The 19,325-nt window shown below is 39.9% G+C and overlaps 1 protein-coding gene across 1 annotated transcript in view; it reads left to right on the forward strand.

The window, feature by feature from the left end:
• Positions 1-228: 228 nt before the first annotated feature.
• Positions 229-19,325, forward strand: part of CD226 (CD226 molecule) — a 20,824-nt gene continuing 1,727 nt past the window's right edge. The window contains 7 exon segments of the mRNA XM_048507230.1: positions 229-252; positions 254-344; positions 678-1,016; positions 7,033-7,377; positions 14,580-14,697; positions 15,572-15,629; positions 16,780-16,905. Coding sequence (XP_048363187.1) covers positions 229-252; positions 254-344; positions 678-1,016; positions 7,033-7,377; positions 14,580-14,697; positions 15,572-15,629; positions 16,780-16,905 — 1,101 coding nt within the window.

The following is a 19,325-nucleotide window of genomic DNA, read 5'->3' on the forward strand; positions in this document are numbered from 1 at the left end:
GTTCAGGCTTCTAGTTTTCAATAAGCTGCTATCACAGCTTAATCTGACTGTGAGATAAAAGGGGGATTCCATGCTGTTGAAATGTCCATGAAAAATGTCCATGAAAAATATTGAAATAGCATAAAATTGTAATAAATCGTGTCATTTTCTATCCAGAGGACCATAGAATTCTTTCTCTGTTTCTTGTTGATTCATTTCTCCAGTATAAAAATACCATCAGAAAATGCTATGTGGTCAGGAAGTGGTAAGAACCCTGCATGAAACTCCATCACATCTCTTTTCAGCATTGTTGGAGATGCATTGTTTCGCTCTCATTCTTATTTCAATTCTACAAACATGTAAAGGTAAGAAATTTAGATCTAATTTCATATAGCCTGTTGTAATTATCTAGTTAGTAAGTTCAGTTGAAATTAATAGGACTTAATTAAAAGAAAATTCAGTTAGTATCAAGATGCAAGTATTTCTGCAAAAAAAATTTGTCTAACATTTTTACAAACATGCCTTTTCAATAGTGCTTTTGGGTACAGTTTTATTGGGTTGCACATGAAGATTTTAATCTTAGAAGCATTTGGTTGATTACTGGATACTGCAGGTGTTGGTTTTAATGTATCACTGTTGTTTCAACATTTCAGGTTGCTAATACCATTCTGAGTTATTTTGTTTGTTTGTTTTGATAGGCTGTTTCTCTGTTGCAGAGGAAAGAGAAATTGTGGATTCAACTGTGAAACTTACCAATAATATGACTCTCAAATGTGTCTATCCAAAGATGGCAAAAATAACTCAGATGTCATGGATTAAGAGCAAAGGCAAAGAGACAATTGCAGTCTTCAAACTGCCTCATAGCCTGCATATCACTAGCATATATGAAGGCAGAGTAAATGTTATTAATCATACTATGAATGATAAGTCCCTGGTTTTCAACAATACCACTAAGGCAGATATTGGCTTATACATTTGCTCTTTTCAGAGCTTCCCCCATGGAATATGGGAAAAGAAAGTACAAGTTGTCCAAGCAGGTAAGATAAATGGTTTCCTTACTGTTCTGGAAGACATGGATAAGTGCAAAATATCTATATGGGTATTTGGCTTTGCATTAGCAGCTGCCAACAGTGGCCCAAGAATTTTGGATCTTTGTGCTCCTGATTGTAGATTTGATGGATGTGATAATGGGGAGAAGACAGTTGACTGGTACACATGTGTTGCATACAGGAGTTCCCAGGCTAAATCTGGCATTTTTGTTAAATGGTTTTCATAGAGCAGGCTTTACAAAATACCCTTCTAAGCCTAAGACCCAAGGCTTCTGTTGGAGTAGATTAAAGTAAAGGTAAAATTTCCCCTTCAGTCGTGTTCGACCCTGGGGTTCCACTGCAAGCAGTGATTTCATAGGCAAGCCGTTTTTGGATTATAATGAGCTAAATGGATCATGGATCTGACTAGGTGTAGCCCTGTTGCCCTGTCTCTGCCATCACCACCAAAACTTTTTTGTTGGGAATGTCAGTATTATTTTATTTGAACTTTAACGTTAATACAACAGGCTAGGATAATATAGCTTCTTAATCTTTTGCAAATATGTTACCAACAACACAAATCCTTTTTTTTTTCGGTCTAACTATGTATTTATTATTTATAACTATATACTATTATTTATAACTATTATTTATAACTATAACTATGTATTTATTATTTATGTATATACTCATGTATAAGTTGAGTTTTTCCAGCACATTTTTCTGCTGAAAAGCCCCCCTCAACTTATACACAAGTGAGGTGTATTTTAAAAGATATTTTGGGGTTTTTATTTTGTCGACCTCCAGAGGGCGCAGTTTTTAGGCTAGTGCAGGGGTAGGGAACCTGCAGCTCTCCAGATGTTCAGGAACTACAATTCCCATCAGCCTCTGCCAGCATGACCAATTGGCCATGCTGGTAGGGGCTGATGGGAATTGTAGTTCCTGAACATCTGGAGAGCCGCAGGTTCCCTACCCGTGGGCTAGTGACACCAAAATTTCAGGGTATCATCAGAATAATTTCAGGGTATCATCAGGATATCAGCCAAGTTTGCTAAATTTGGTTAAGGGGGTCCAAAGTTATGGATCCCCAAAGGGGGTGCCCCGATCCCCCATTGTTTCCAATGGAAGCTATTAGTAGATGGGGCTACATTTTGAGGGTCCATAACTTTGGACCCCTTGAACCAAACTTAAGCAAACCTGGGTGGTATCTTCAGGATAATCTCTTGCTGATACCAGCCAGGTTTGGTGGTGTTTGGTTCAGGGAGCCCAAAGTTATGGATCCCCAAAGTGTGTGCTCCCATTCCCCATTGTTTCCAATGAAAGCTATTAGTAGATGGGGCTACATTTTGAGGGTCCATAACTTTGGACCCCTTGAACCAAACTTAAGCAAACCTGGGTGGTATCATCAGGAGGGTCTCTTAAAGATACTCTGAAATGTTGGTACTGCTAACATAAACATTCCTCCCCTGACAAGTTGTGTGAATTTCCCTTCTAAAATGACACCTGCCATGTGCAATTTTAAAAATATGTACACTAAAAATAATGAACTATTCTTTTAAAAAGCAGGGTATTTTTGAGTCACAGTGAACAGGCATGTTCATTCCAGTTTTTATTGAAAGATCCATTGTTTAAAACCCTTCCTTGCAAAAAAGCTAAGGTTTTTGTACTTTTTAAGTTATTGTTGATACCATATTGTTCTTCTTGACCCTCTTTTCCACTTACAGAGCTAGTTTACTGTTTCTTTGAAATAAATATTCAAAAACATTTAACCTACTTATGCCTCAATTAATGTAATTTTATTGGTATCTATTTTTATTTTTGAAATTTACCAGTAGCTGCTGCATTTTGCACCCTCGATTTATACATGAGTCAATAAGTTTTCCCAGTTTTTGTGGTAAAATCAGGTGCCTCGACTTATATGCGGGTCGACTTATACACGAGTATGTACAGTATTTCATGTATATTCGTGTATTTTATTTATATACAATGGGGGATGGGGGCATCCCCTTTGGGAGTCTATAACTTTGGACCCTCTGAACCAAACCACACCAAACCTGGATGGTATCATCAGGAGAGTCTCCCAACAAAGCCCTGGAATTGTGATGCTACTAGCCTAAACACTGCACCCCCTGCAGGCCAAAAACAAAAAAACACTAAAAATACCAAAAAAACACAAACGGGGGGGGGGGGAGCTTCAGACATGTAATGGAGGGGGTAAACCCGAGAAACCCCCCCTTACCTATGTCCTTACAGGACAAGATTTTTTGCCCCAATGTGCTTCCAACCCTGGCTTGTTCTGGGGAGGAAGCGTGTTGGGACAAGATTTCTTGCCCTGATGCACTCCAGCTATCAGTGTGCAGCAGCTGCCTTGTGGGTAATTGGCCAATGGCTGTTGTTTTACACAGAAGGATGGGGTGAGATTTTATTGCATGCATTTGCATACTAGGTTCAGTTGCATCATGGTAATACTTTAAGTTAGAGTTGGATAACATTTTTCCAGCTTTGCATTTTGTCATTAAATCTATGTGTACCCCTTTATCTCTTGAATTAAGTCATAAAATGGTCCAAATTATCCCAATATGACAATACAATAGTCTACATTGGTTCTTGGTGGCATTTGGCTGCTATTTTTGGCTGCTGCTTACAAACACAGCCATAGGGTTGGATTCAACAGTATATCTTTGCTAATGGCAGGGAGATGATTTTTGCTGATTTCATTTTCTTTTATCTCTTTCTTCATGGTGTTATTGCTGGTCCCCTTGAAATTGCAATTTCAAACTACAAGATGGGGGTGGGGGTGGAAAGTCTTCTGCTGATAAAAATACCATCTGTTGGTGGCAATTATTATTAGAGTCAACTCATAAAATCCAAATTAATTAATATCCTACATCCTGGGTAATGAAAATTCTGTACTTCAGTTTAAAGTGAAAAAGTAACATCAGTTATCTTTGCACTTTCCAGAGTTGTCTGACGAATACAAATATTTGTTAATGATTCGAAGGTGCATATGACAGAGATATTTCATATGACTGAATCTGTGATAGTTTTCTAATTTCTCACCCTACCTCACGTGAAAGGAAGAAAAAAATGCAAGGGAATGTTTCTCTTGGTGAATGGCTGTTACAGGTGAATTACATTAGCAATACAATTATTCCACCTGCTGAAGGGCAGGAGGAGGGTATTGCATAAATGCCTCAGAGAACGTTTCATACTTGAGCGAAATATGGCGATGCGTGGAAGCGGTAAAGAACGCATGCATGGCGAGAGCGTTAAACGCCTGGCGCAGCGGCGTACGAATCTTTTATTCAGGCGCCCGTCGCGGAAACAGCTAAACCGGCGAAGCGCCGTATTCAGCTGCTTTAAACCACTCTTTTTCCCCCTGTGGCGCATCGGCGCGCTTTTCGTCGCGGAACAGCCGCCAAAGAACGTCTTCAAAATGGCGACTGCCAGGCGGCCAAGCTGGAGTCACACTTTCCCCACACACACGTTAGTCCCTGCAATTCGCGTTCCTGCATGGCCAAGCACCTTTCCCAGACCCATGCACTGGGACTGACGGTAGCTGGGAGAGGCGCGGCAGAATGGGGGACCCGAGGGCAGGACATCAGGGCGATCCACGTTGTCCATCGCACTGCTGCGTGGGCATGGCGTCGGGCCTGCGGCTTCAGCAAAGTCGCGCCAAACAGCAACATCAGCGAAGAGCGCGCGCTTCCGCGGCGCTTCGAGTCGCGAACGTCCGCATTTTCTCGCGGAGGACTCGCGGTATACGCCCTTATCCGCCTGTCTGTGTGAGCGGCTTTTTTTTTAGGTATCGTCACCGCCAATTTAGCGGCGTCATCAGCGGTCGCTGCTTTTGGCCGTGCGGAAACGGCCTCAGAGAAGCACAAAGCTTGAAACCGAAGCTTTTACGGGATGGTGAAATAATAAGACCCCAATAGCATATCTGAAATGAGTAGTCTATTTTGCTGCTATCTTATTATTTTATTGATCAGCTGTCATTGTATTTATACAGTGATCAAGGTTCATATAAAATTTTTTGCTAGGAATACACCGAAAAACCTGCCTGAAAAATGTTGTTGTTGTTGTTGTTGTTGTTGTTGTTGTTGTTGTTGTTGTTGTTGTTGTTGTTGTTGTTGTTATTATTATTATTATAAACCACCCTCCCCCGAAGGGCTCAGGGCGGCGTTTTATTTGTGTTATATGAAAAGTGCCACTGGTATACAAATATCTATGACCATACAGAAAATTTCAGCAGAAAACACTCAAGGTATCCTTGCTGTAAGATGCTCACTTTGCAGTTGCAGCTTATATTCAATGTATCAGCCAAGGGAGCGGGGGTATGTGTGACACACTGGGTGTGCACCCCTGTGGGGGCATGGCAGGGGTGCAGGGTGCACGCATGCCCCAGGTGCAGTTCCCCCTTGCTCCGCCCCTGATTGAAGAACAAGTTGGATGAAAATTCTTGCACCTTAATTTACTGATGAAATTCAAATGGTATTTTTCTACATGAATGTATCATAGATGTAAGAGTCAACTTAGAATAGTCAATTAGTAGTTCTTTCTTGGGCTGTTCTAAGAAAGTGAACCAGATGGAAATTAAACATATATGAGATGAAAGGGGTACTTCTTAGGGTGCATCATGCTCGCCTAATGCCCTTCTCATTCCTGTATTGCTAAAACTGGCAGCATAAAAACGTGTATGTCTAAAGACAGGAACCATGTGAAGGAGAGCCTGTAATAATCTCTACCTTGCAGCTGCTGTACTGCCCTCCCCCAGTTGTCCTTATCTGAAGGAGGAAGAGACCAGAAGCCACTGATGGATAAGATGTTCGCCATTGTGGATGGCTATTTATGGGTACCAATTTCTGCAAAATGTGCAGTCATTCTTATAAGACAATTCAGGACGGGTGGCAGCCATTCCCAGTGATCTCAGTTCTGAAGGGAAAAGCCATTGTTGAAAAATTGTAAATTTTCTGGCTTTGGGAGAGCTGCATGGATTTGCAAGATATTACAATCCACTAGCTAGTTTAGGAGGTCATTAATTCATAGGGTCAGTGTAAGTTGGATCCAAGTTGACAGCATGTAACACAGACACATGTCATTTATGCAATCCACCTGACAAAATTAAGGATTGAAAATTCTATATGTTGCTGTCTGGTGGAAAAAACATTATTAACGTCAGAATTATTGATGTGTGCATGTTTCATGGTTGTGATGTTATTGCTGCTGGCACCCTTACATGGAAGCTGATGAAATGCACCCCAGAGAGGAACTGGCAGTGGCAGTTCCTCAACATGGGCGTTTTTGATCTGCACAGATGGCAAAAATGCAGGGAACCAGAAAAGCAGGATGCAAATTCCAAAAACCTCTGGACAATGGATGCCAGAGATGAAGGAAAAAGACCTTTTATTTTACATCTCAAGGATCACAAGTGCCGAGTGATAAATGGTGTGATGAGATCTGTGCCTTTCAGGCTGAGTTTATGTGCAGAGTTAAGAGAATCAGGATAAATGGGCCTGCAAGAGTTCTTTTTTGGAAAAACTGTGCAGCCAGGAGTGAGTGCCTCCTTGCATGTAAACAGATAAATGCAAGGAGACCCCACTACAAGCCCACTGTGCAGTGAATAGCCCTGAAGTAAGCATTCCATGCACAATGGGCCAGGCACTGACTATGATGGCAGAAGGGTGGAACTAGAATCTGTCTATCACATAAGTATTTAGTAATGACAAAGCATTCATCAGATCATTTAAATCACACATCATTATAATAAAAAAACTATCTAGGAAATTACACAAGAAAACATCTATCTTCACATCACTTTATGAAAGTACCACCAGGAGTAGAGATTTGTAGACAATGGTTGGTTATGGTGTGAGTGAGTTTCTAACTGCTCATAACTAATGAAGGTTGTTTGATAAATATCATATTAACAGGGGTATATCTCGGTGAAATGCTTAATGTGTTAAGAATATAAATATATAAATTAATACAAGCACTAAAAAAAATTATTTCCCCTATTCTTTAACAGGGAACTTTACACCTCCATTCTCAGCAGCTTCCCATGTCATTATTGAACCAGGGAAAAATGTCACCTTTAGATGTGGGGCTGACCTTGCCATAACAATGAACCGTGTGACATGGGAAAGGGTTCATGATGGCACTGTGGATACCGTAGTTCAATGTACTCAACTCCGTCAATCAATCCATGGTTCAGATTATGAAGAACGGGTGGAGATAAACTGTGCTACTCAGGCAAACACAATTGTGCTTTGGAATGTTACAGAATCTGATTCTGGGATGTTTCGCTGTTGTTACACTGGAGCTTCAGGTGAATCTGGAGCTCACTGGACAAAGTTGACAGTCACTTTCAATGGTAAGTGAGGGGAAGCTTTTTTTAAAATGCTGCTATTATTTATTGGCATGTAATTATTTCAAATACATCTAAAAATCTCCACTAGGGAGCATGGAGACTGAATAATTGTTTTGAAAAGCTTCTGAAAAGCAAAACCAAATGAAAAATTTCAAGTACCCCTGTTGGGATGATGAAAAAAATTACAGAAAAAAACCACAATCACTGAGGTTGTACTCTACACTGATAGGACTGTCTGTACCAGATTTTATTTATTTATTTATTTAGGGGGGAAAGTATGCCACTTCTACAGCTTACAATATAAAAAATAAAAACAATAAAATATATTAATTAAAACCCAGCATTAAAAAAACCCAAGACAGCATAAAAACATAGTATGCAAAAACAGACCACTGACACCTCCAAACAAGTTTTCAAACTATATAACATTAAAAGCTCAACCCCTTAATTAAAAACTTAGGTGAACAGAAATGTTTTGGTCTGCCACTGGGAAGGAAGCAAAATAGGTGCCAGGCAAACCTCAAGGGGCCCGAAGGGGGAGGAAAAAAATTTTCTGCAAGCAATTTCCTGCTTGGGGAGATGTCACTTCTTTCTTGGTGAGGATAGTTTTAACACAAAACCTCAGTGATGAGAGGTTATGAGTAGGGTTGGAGATTCGGACAGTCCGAATCTGGATTTTTACCGAATCTGCACTGATTCGGACGGATTCGGATGAGAAGGGTCCGAATCTGAGCTGTCCGAATCTTAACAGATCCGAATCCATGGGATTCGGATTACCAGCCGAATTGCGTTTTTATTTTTTGGTGTTTTTTCACGTTTCGGCCTGCAGGGGGCGCATTTTTAAACATATCGGCACCAAGATTTCAGGGTATCATCAGGAGACTGTCCTGATGATACCCTCCAAGTTTGGTGCAGTTTGGTTTAGGGGGGCCAAAGTTATGGACCCCCCAAAGTGGTGTCACTATCCCCCATTCTTTCCAATGGGAACTAAGGAGATGAGGCTACCCTTTTGAGGGTCCATAACTTTGGCCCCCCTGAACCAAACTGCACCAAACTTGGAGGGCATCATCAGGAAAGTCTCCTGATGATACACGGAAATATTGGTACCAATACATCTACAAATGCACCCCCCTGCAGGCACCCCCAGAAATTTGCACAAGATTCTTTGTTCTGCAGTGACTTAGCTGCATTGCTGTCAATAGGGAATTTCTGATAGAGGGCTGTGGAGTGCACATTTTTCATGGTAAACCCACAAAACTTTCAGGGTATCTTCAGGAGAGTCTCACCATTGACACCATCTAGGTTTGGGGAACTTTACTTCAGGGGGCAGTGGTCGATGGGCCCTACCCTTTTTTTGGGTCCCATAGGAATTAAACGCCCTGAAGCAAAATTCCCCAAACCTGGATGGTCTCCTGAAGATACCCTGAAAGTTTTGTGACTGTACCTTCAGAAATGTGCCCCTCACAGCCCTCTACCAGAAATTCCCCATTGACTACAATGCAGCTAAGTCACTGCAGAACAAAGAATCTTGGGCAAATTTCTGGGAGAATGCCTGCAGGAATACATTTTTGAGATGTATCGGCACCAAATTATCAGGGTATCATCAGGTGACTGTCCTGATGTTGCCCACCAAGTTTGGTGCAGTTTGGTTCAGGTATGGACCCTCAAAAGGGGTGCAACTATCCCCATTGTTTCCAATGGGAGCTGATAGGGGATGGGGGCTACACATTTGAGAGTCCATAACTTTGGCTCCTCTGAACCAAACTGCACCAAACTTGGTGGGCAACATCAGGACAGTCACCTGATGATACCCTGAATTGGTGTCACTAGCTTTAAAAATGCTGGTTCGTGTTTCACGCTCACTCACTCCAGCAGGCTTCATGTGCAGGGCGGTGAAACATGAAACCAGAATTTTTAAAGCTAGTGGCTTTTTTTGAATTTCAGGGTATCATCAGGAGACTGTCCTGATGACACCCCCCAGGTTTGGTGCAGTTTGGTTCAGGGGGGCCAAAGTTATGGACCCTCAAAGAGGGTCCCTATCCCCCATTGTTTTCAATGGGAGCTAAGGAGATGGTGGCTACCATTTTGAGGGTCCATAACTTTGCCCCCCCTAAACCAAACTGTACCAAGCTTGGGGGGTGTCAACAGGACAGTCTCCTGATGATACCCTGATAATTTGGTGCCGATACATCTCAAAATGCATTCCCTGCAGGCACCCCCAGAAATTTGCCCAAGATTCTGTCCTCTGCAGTGACTTCTGCATTGCTGTCAATGGGGAATTTCTGGTGGAGGGCTGTGGGGTGCACATTTATCAAGGTACAGTCACAAAACATTCAGGGTATTTTCAGGACAGTCTCTGAATGACACCATCCAGGTTTGAGGAACTTTGCTTATGGGGGCAGTGGGAGATGGACCCTACCCATAACATTGAACCCCTTGAAGCAACGGTCACCAAACCTGGATGGTGTCATGAAGAGACTCTCCTGAAGACACCCTGAAAGTTTTGTGGGTTTACCATGAGAAATGGTAAACTCCACAGCCCTCCCACAGAAATTTTCCATTGGCTGCAATGGAGCCAGCCAGCCACTACAGAGCACAGAATCTGGGGAAATTTCTTTGGGTGACTGTGAGGGGTGCAGTTTTAGAGCTACTGTCACCAAAATTTCAGGGTATCATACAAATACTGTCCCTATGATACTCCCTAAGTTTGGTGAAGTTTGGTTCAGGGGGTCCAAAGTTATGGACCTTCAAAAGTGTAGCCCCCATCTCCTGTTAGCTTCCATTGGAAACAATGGGGGATGGGGCACCCCTTTTGAGGGTCAATAACTTTGCCCCCTCTGAACCAAACTGCACCAAACATGGGGAGAATCATCAGGACAGTCTCTAGATGATATCTTGAAATGTTGGTGCCGCTAGCTTTAAAATTGCGTCCCCTGCAGGCCAAAATGTGTAAAAACACTAAACATTCAAAAAATAATAAAACGGACCTGAATTTTTCGGATTTACCCGAATTTTCGGGCATATCCGAATCGGCTATGATTCGGATTCGGGCATACAAATCATTTTATGCCCCAAAATACCCAAATCCGAATTTTACCGAATTTTTTTAGTATTGACCAACCCTAGTTATGAGGTTCCAGCCCTCTTGTCAAGATCAAATTGTCAAGGAAAGGGATGTTCTTTTGATTGCATGATTACTGATCTCCTGTGATATCCAGGTTCTCTAACAAGGAAAAAATGTATTAAAGAGAGTGGCTTCTATCTACTGCTGTCTAGAGAAGCTTCTGTTATTTCTACTACTATACAAGTCAAGCAGCTGAATTTCCTGCCTGTTTGCTCAATGACAATTAACCCCCTCCCCACACACTCTTGAAAACATAGGCATGCTACTGTGTCCAACTGTATCTTCCTATCTTACAAGAGATTTTTGCCTCTTCATTACTTCTGCATTATCAGTGGTGGAGAAAGAGAGAAGCAACCAGGGGGAGACTTTCTCCCTGAACTTTGCTGTTGCTCCTCAAGAACACAAACAGGTGTCAGAAACTAATCTCTGTGTAGCAAGCCTTCCCAGTTACCATCACAAAAGCCCTATATACACATAAATCAGTATTGGAATTGTTTGTTTAAAGCCACCATGTAATAATTAAGTTGGAACCTGGCTGAATTGCACAAAAATATCATGTACAGCAGCTTTGGTATTCAGCCGTGGGCTGTCAGATGCTTCTGGAAATCACACAACAATAAAGGCAATTGTTCCCTTTCATTGTTTCCTCTCCATTTTACTGGCATTCAGACATCTCTTGTTTCTGTATACAGTTTTATTTAGCTATCTGACAGTTTTGTGGTGGAAAATGTCATCAAGTTGCAGCTGGCTTATTGACACCCCACAGAATTTTTAATGCAAGAAGTGTTCAGAAGCAGTTTGCCATTATCTGCCTTTGCAGCAGAAGAACCCTTGACTTCCAAGTAGAAACTAATCAGGATTGCCCGTGCTTAGCTTCTCAGATCTGATGAGATCAAGCCAGAGGCATATCTCCAAGAGGGCGGGGCGCACGTGACGCACTGGGTGCCCACCCCTGTGGGGGTGTGGCGAGGGCATTTTGGGAGCATTCCAGGGGCGTTTTGGGGTGGGATGGCAGCGGAGGATGCACCAGTGCACCAGGCACTTTCCCCCCTTGCTATGCCTTTGGATTGAGCTTCTCCACAATACAGGAAATAGGCTTCATTTACTACATGGTGCCTTACCATAAGGTTCACTCTGAAATCCTGATTGTCTGGGATCATGTGTAAAGAACATGTTTCCAGCAAACACAAAATGAGTAAATCAGGCCTCTCTGGCACCTTCATTTGACCATGGAGGTATGGAATTTACTTAAATTGTTGAAATTCAAAGTCACTAGAGTTCAGTGAGGAGTTCCCTGGACCTCTCTGACCGAAACAACTATTGCCAACTTCCCTTTTTGCATCAGTTGCAACTGCAAATCTTCAGATAATCTTGGAGGAGGCAGATTATATCAATTTCAATCTGGCTTCAGGCCTGGATTTGGGGTGGAAATAGTCTTAGTGACCCTGAGTGAAGACCTTTGCTAGGAGAGTGTCAGGGGAATGGATCCCTGTTGATTCTCCTTGATGTTTTGATGGCTTTGATAACAACAACTATGGTATCTTTCTGGAAATTCTGTTAGTTGGCAATTTACATTTGGCTTCCAAGGCCTCCTGTTTCCTAATGTTGTTGATGCCAGTGTCTACCATGACAGCGGACCACAGCTCAGAGTTGTTAAATAAAATCTCCACATTTCAAAACACAAACTCTTAGCAAATATTGTTAAGTGTGAACATCTTCATCCTCATTCTTGTTTAGTTTCATGCTATTTTATGTGTTTTCGAGAGCTGCAAGGAAGTCTGTATTTCTGCTGTAACCTTGGATACTTATAGTCAAATGACAGGCACTGGAGAGAAGAATTGTCTGACGGTTTGAAAGCTCTATCACATGACATATTTTAAAGTTGATTTTTAATTTTATTTGAGGAACATAAATAGTTAGGAAGAAGGGATAAAGTGTTTTAAATAAAATAATAACAGTATATTTTCAAGAAACAACATGCACATCACTTATATGTCCTATCAAGAAGAATATTGTTAAGACTGTTAAACATGTTTTAAAGAAATGGTAGACTGTATGAAAACTCTATCACATTACCCATTTTCGAGGGAACTCACATGAAAAGGGCACATTATGGGTTTTGGCCTAACACTCTGTTCCCCAGCCTTAGAACACGTATTTCTGTAGTTTCTGTCACAGAGCTGTTCTTGTGCAGTGTGTATACTTATACATGGTGCAAACCTCTGAGTCAAAGTACATAACAAGCTACATTTAACTTCTAAACAGAGCTGTTCAAACCATTCATTAGGTTTTACTGCCTTGTAACTGTCTGACCTGTCAATGTTTCTTCTGCAGACCCACAGTCAGAGCAGTGAAGGTTGTCCATTCACCCATGACATTTCTGGAAGCTTGTGAGGAAGTGTGTGTGTGTGTGTGTGTGTGTCTTTGGCCAGAGCTTTGAAAATGAAGCTAGGCTTCAAAACATGTCTTCCATTCACCTATTCTTCTTGATAGACAATATAAGTGATGTGCATATTGTTTCTTGGAAATTTGTTGTTATTATTTCATTTAAAACATTTTATCCTTCCTAACTAATTACGTCCTTCAAAGTAAATTAAAAATCAATTAAAAAAATGTATCCCCCCCTTCCAATTGCTGCCAGGAATGCTTTCATTGGTGTCAAGAGTGCTTGGGGAGCAGCAGTGGCGTAGTGAGGCACTCTGATCTGGAGGAACCGGGTTTGATTCCCCACTCTGCCGCCTGAGCTGTGGAGGCTTATCTGGGGAATTCAGATTAGCCTGGGCTAGACAGCTTTTTGTAGCTCTCTCAGCCCCACCCACCTCACAGGGTGTTTGTTGTGAAGGGAGAAGGGCAAGGAGATTGTAAGCCCCTCTGAGTCTCCTACAGGAGAGAAAGGGGGGATATAAATCCAAACTCTTCTTCTTCTCTTCTTCTTTCAACTGTATTTGTCTCATAAATTGTGCTGTCTCTTGGACTCAGCCACTTCACTTTCAAGGCTGGACTATTATAATAGGTTCTACAAGGGACAGCCATTGAAGGCAACTTGAAAACTTGGCCTCCAGATTTTCAGTATTCTTTTCAGAAGATTGCATTCTTAGATTTCTCATTTGCTTTTGAAAATCTACTTAATGCTCAAGCAGAGGACTAATTTTTTTGAAAAATAATTCAAAACACACTTAACTTATGCTGGCAAGAGGAAGGTTACAGTTTTTCCAATGCCCTTTGGAATAGCAAAATATTGTGAATAGCAAAGTATTGCGAATAATTGTGTCTGTCTGGTTTTCTTAACACTTACATTGTCATGAATTCAGCCTACAAACAAAAGTCTCCTCCAAATGAGTTCAGTACAAAAACAAATTTATATTGAGCCTCAGGCAAGTTCTTGTTCAATCCCCTGCAGTTACAGAAACCACAATGCCCTTATGTAGATGTCTTTATCCTAGAAGTGATGCTTCCTATATGAATATATCATGGTTACAAATATGGCACTGTTTTCTAATACTGGCCTATAATCTAAATGGATTTTCTAAAATTGTTGCAAAATAGTATACTTGATGAAGAGATTTCCTTCATCCTGTCAGGTACTCCAGGATAAAGCTTTTCTAGGCAGACAATTGGGACCAGTATACAATTTATGCCTTTCACTCTCCCAGTACTCTTTGGGTCTTAGATGGTTAGGCCAGCATGATACTATGGATTATACCAACGCAGCTAGATTTAGTGGACCTGTCAAAATTCTTATGCAGTTTGTGGGTGTTTGAGATATGCCCTGGCATGAGAGGACTACTTTTTTAAACATGAGACTCTTCTGATCAGTTAAAGATAGTTATAGATGAGAAAAACATTAATTCCTCATTGTCTTTTCATTATTTCAGCCACCCACCTAATCATTTGAGCCAAAAGTGTTTGCTTTGAACTACTTTAAAGATGTTAAATCATTAGAAATATGCATCTCTTGGTCTACCTAGCTTCACCATACTTAGTGGAACATTTTCTGTGAATCAAAGGGTACATATTCTTAACTGAATTCTTTTTCTTTTCTGAGAGGCATTAACCCCATTTTCTGTCCTTCTTCCCTCAGTTCCTTTGGTTTACAAGCAGAATATCATTGCCATAGCTGGAGGTTCTGCAGTTGGAACTGCCATCTTGCTACTAATGCTCATCTTGTCCATTGTTGCAACTGTTGTTCATCGTAGGAAGTAAGACAGGGGTGTTGAAATTTGTTATGAGGGCCAGATATGACATACATGTGATTTGATTGGGCTGGGTCCTTTGTGTGGGGGGATGCCTGCCTCAGCTGCTGAGTCCCCATCAGGCTCGCCAGATTGGCACAAGGGGATGGTGCCTGCTTCAGCTAGCAAGCCCACAGCAGGCTTACTAGCCCAGATCAGCACAGGGGAAAGGGTGAGACTGCAGCTGGTGAGACTGCAGTAGGCTTGCTAGCTCAGGAAAGTTTGGGGGGGCAGGGGTTACTACCTCAGATTGGCCCTGAGGGAAAGGGGGTGGCTTGCCAGGCCAGATTAGGAGCAACGGGGGGGGGGTGCCTGAGCTGGTTCACAGGCCTGATAAGCCCTCTCAAGGGGCAAGATTTGGTCCCCAGTCCCCATGTTTGACAATCCTAAAATAAGCAGTCTATTAGATCTGTGGACACATAAGCAGATTTATCTGATATTGGTTTAATGACTATACTGCTATACTACTTCCTATGTTATTCTTCATATATCTAGATAATTAACACTGATATCTGTACCAGCAGTGACTTAGAGGGGAACATGTGTAAGCCCATTCACGCTGCCTTCTCATCTACTGACAGAGAAAGGATTTTATGGAAAGATAGGAAAGATGGTATGCCCAGGAAAAGCATAGTTACTTTTTCTCCATTTCTCAACTTGAGAGAGTTAATCCTGTGAGCAGCTGCTATCAGAGATACATAATATAGATGAAAGCTTCACTTTGTTCTAGATCTGAAAAATCTGTTACACACACTTTTGGATTTTTCTGAGAGCTGCTCCCTTTGTTAATATAATATCAAAAATGCCTATGATGTAATTATTTGTGTGTGTGTGTCACCAGGAAGAAGAGGAAAAGGATCATGATGCCACCAAAAGCCCTTCTTATCACTGAACGCCAGGTAAGTCTGTCTAGACTCTCTGGTATGCAAGTTATCTGTGTACATGCCTCAGGGATGGCTTTGGCTGAGTGAATTGTTTTGTCCTTGTTATGATGTGCTTACATTATCTTCTTTTTATGATTTGCTACACATCACTATTATTCTGAGGACCTGAGGATTTGGTCTTCTTTGTTCAGCCTTGTCATTTCCCATCAGAAGCAAGAGAGGATCAGTTAGATACCATAGAAATCTCTTTTCCATCCATGAGGCACTATTAGGTAGTGACGATTCATGAACTGATAGAGTGCTGTTTCATTCTAATGACTAGAAGGGCAGGGAAGAGAGCATGTGAAGGGTCTTTGGGCTATGAATAAATAAAAACTGATTCTTTGGAATAGTTGTTGTAGCTGATGCACAGATTTAGAAACACCCCCCCTTCCTTTTTTGGAATGTCTTCAAAAGCTCAATACAATGCATCCATTGTGCCTGCAAAGACCTTTCATGAATAAATGTATAAACCTATAACTCTAAGTTCAGTGAGAATGAGAACAAAGCTCAAATTGCTTTCCTACTTTTATGTTTTGTTTTTATTTTTAAAAAAACCATCTCCAACTTTTGCTGATCTGGCATGGAGTGAACATAATGTTTACATGCTGTTTACATGCTGCTGGGTTCCAGTTGTTGTGTCTGTGATGACATGGAGAAAATTTTGTGCTTAGAAGTAGGAATGGTAAAATGAACAAAAGTCTGCCAAATAGAGTTGAATGGATCAGCTAGTCATTTTGCTGTGTGCAATATGCTAATTTCAAACAAATATTTGAGATTGCTTCTCAGGCATCCCCAGAAAAAAAGGCACCTTGTTTGCTTCTGTTTTCTGGCTACATTTAAACAGGAGGTGGGTTGGTGAATGAAACATTTTATGTCAGGGTAGGGGGTTGAGTAGGTTCCTTCAGTCTTCTTTTCCCTTCTCCAATCCACAAACTACAAAGGTTTTTCCCAAATATTCAGGAAAAAACATGCATAGAAACTACATCTTGTACTTTAAAACACAACAGTGAAATAATCCTAATTTTGCCCAGTTGTAGGAATCTCTGCTATGAGAATAGATGCCCTTTTGCTGAGCCACTGGCCATTTATAGCAATGTCCAGTTACTGTTTTTCTTTTTCCCAGCCCTTCCACGGCCAATGGAATGCAAGTGGAGGAGAAAACATGACTGCATCTTCCACAAAGCAAGAAGCAATCTATGTCAACTGCTCACCTAGGCAAAAAATGCGAGTGTATCAAACAAGGACGTAGGTAAGGGGGGTGTTTCTCGGGTTCAACCCCCGCATTCATGTCCGAAGCTCCGCCCAACCATTTGTGGGTTTTTAAAACATTTTAGTGCTTTTTTGGTTTTTGGCCTGCAGGGGGCGCATTGTTTAGGCTAGCACAGGGGTAGGGAACCTGCGGCTCTCCAGATGTTCAGGAACTACAATTCCCATCAGCCCCTACCAGCATGGCCAATTGGCCATGCTGACAGGGGCTGATGGGAATTGTAGTTCCTGAACATCTGGAGAGCCGCAGGTTCCCTACCCCTGGGCTAGCAGCACCAAACTTTCAGGGATTGTTTGGGGGACTCTCCTGATAATACTACCTGGGTTTGGTGAGGTTTGGTTCAGGGGGTCCAAAGTTATGGACTCCCAAAGGGGGTGACCATAAGACAGAAGAGTTATAAAATTAGAAACTTCAGATCTGGAAGAAGGGTTACACAATTACCTACAAAATAAAAAGGTCAGTCAAAAAATGCAGTGCAAACTAGTAGTCATGTAATTAGGGATGGATCACTCATAATTTGGGAATCTATCCAGAAAAGAATTAGTCTCTCAACATCCTCATTAATGTCTCCTACAGAGGCATACTATGATAAGATTGTGAGAAAAAACTATTTTATGACATATGAAGTTATAAACTCTCAAGGAGAAATTAAGTTTTGGCAAAACATGAAGAATGAAAGGCAAAAAAAAGTCACGAAAGTGCTATATTTTCTTTATTAAAGCACATACATACATACATACAGTTATTACATATATATATATATATATATATATATATATATATATATATATATATATATATATATATATATATATATATATATATATACTATATATATATGATAGTATATATATATATATATATATATATATATATATATATATATATTAATGCAAACCAATAAGCATTATATATATATATATATATATATATATATATATATATATATATATATATATATATATATATATATATATATATATATATATATATATATATATATATATATATATATATATATATATATATATATATATATATATATATATATATGTAATGCTTATTGGTTTGAGCATATATATATATATATATATATATATATATATATATATATATATATATATATATATATAATGGCGATTAAAAAAACAGAACATAAGTTGTGTTAAAAGCACATTAGTTTGTCATTCTCCCATTAAAATAACATCATCATTATATCATATATTAATTAATCTATTCGTTCAGTATCAAAAAACCACAACAAATATTAATGACAGATGAAAAAGAAAGTAAAAAATAATAAAAAAGAGTGAGAAACAAAAATAAAAGTAGAAATAGAAATAATTATTATTATAATAATAAACAAAAGAAACGACTTCCAATTAGGGCTGTTTTGTCAAACTGTTATCTAAATATATCACTGTTATAAAACCCATTATCCATTTTTCAACAAAAGAGATAGTTTAACATATTTTGGGGCATATGATCATAGTTAGTTTGCAAATACTTATTAAGTGTTTCCATATATTTACAGCAGTGTCTTCTTTTTTTCAGTAGATTTGAAAGTTTGTCTAGAGAAGCGAAGTCAATGAGCAGATGTATCAGTCTTTTATCAGTGGTGCAGTTTTTTCTTTCCAGTTTCTTGCAATCAGAAGTCTGGCTGCCGTAACCATATATAAAAGTAAATTTTTGTATGATTTGTTCACAGGAAAATCCACCATATTTAACAAAAATAATTCTGGCTGAAGTTTCTAATTAATTTTTAGAATTTCCTTAACATTTCTATAAATTTTTAACCTGAATTTTCCCTGAAAAATCCTGAATTATATCACATTTCCACCACATATGATATGTTGTACCTTTTTTTCTGGCACCTCCAGCACTGAGGTGATAAACCTTTGTACATCAGGGCTAACTTGCTTGGGCATAAATGTCATCTGTGCATCATTTTGTAAAAGTTCTCCTTTAGTCTGGTACAGCTGGTGAACTTTAAATCTTTCTAATGATTCTAATTGTATTGTTTTATTCAGATCTTGGGCCCATCCAGTCATGCATACTTTAAATTTTTCTGCCTCTAAATCTCCTTGTAGTAAATGTTTATATAACTTATTGCTCCTTTCCCCCCTCCTTTTAGTATTTTCCATATTTCTAAATGTTTTATTTCAAATCCTTTTAAAAAATCTATTTTAAATGTATCTGAAATCTGTATGTGAACCATTGACATTGACCCTTATTGATTATAATTTTCATCCTATCTTTTAATTTACATTCTAATCCTGATTTTACCAGAATATTTTCATATCTCACTATATTCTCTCCATACTTTGTTTTTAACATAGTTGCCTCATTAGGAGATATCCAAGATGGAGTGCTTAATATAATTTCTATTTTAAAGGTATCCC

This window comes from Sphaerodactylus townsendi, linkage group LG09, assembly GCF_021028975.2.
Source record: "Sphaerodactylus townsendi isolate TG3544 linkage group LG09, MPM_Stown_v2.3, whole genome shotgun sequence".
NCBI classification, from domain to species: domain Eukaryota; kingdom Metazoa; phylum Chordata; class Lepidosauria; order Squamata; family Sphaerodactylidae; genus Sphaerodactylus; species Sphaerodactylus townsendi.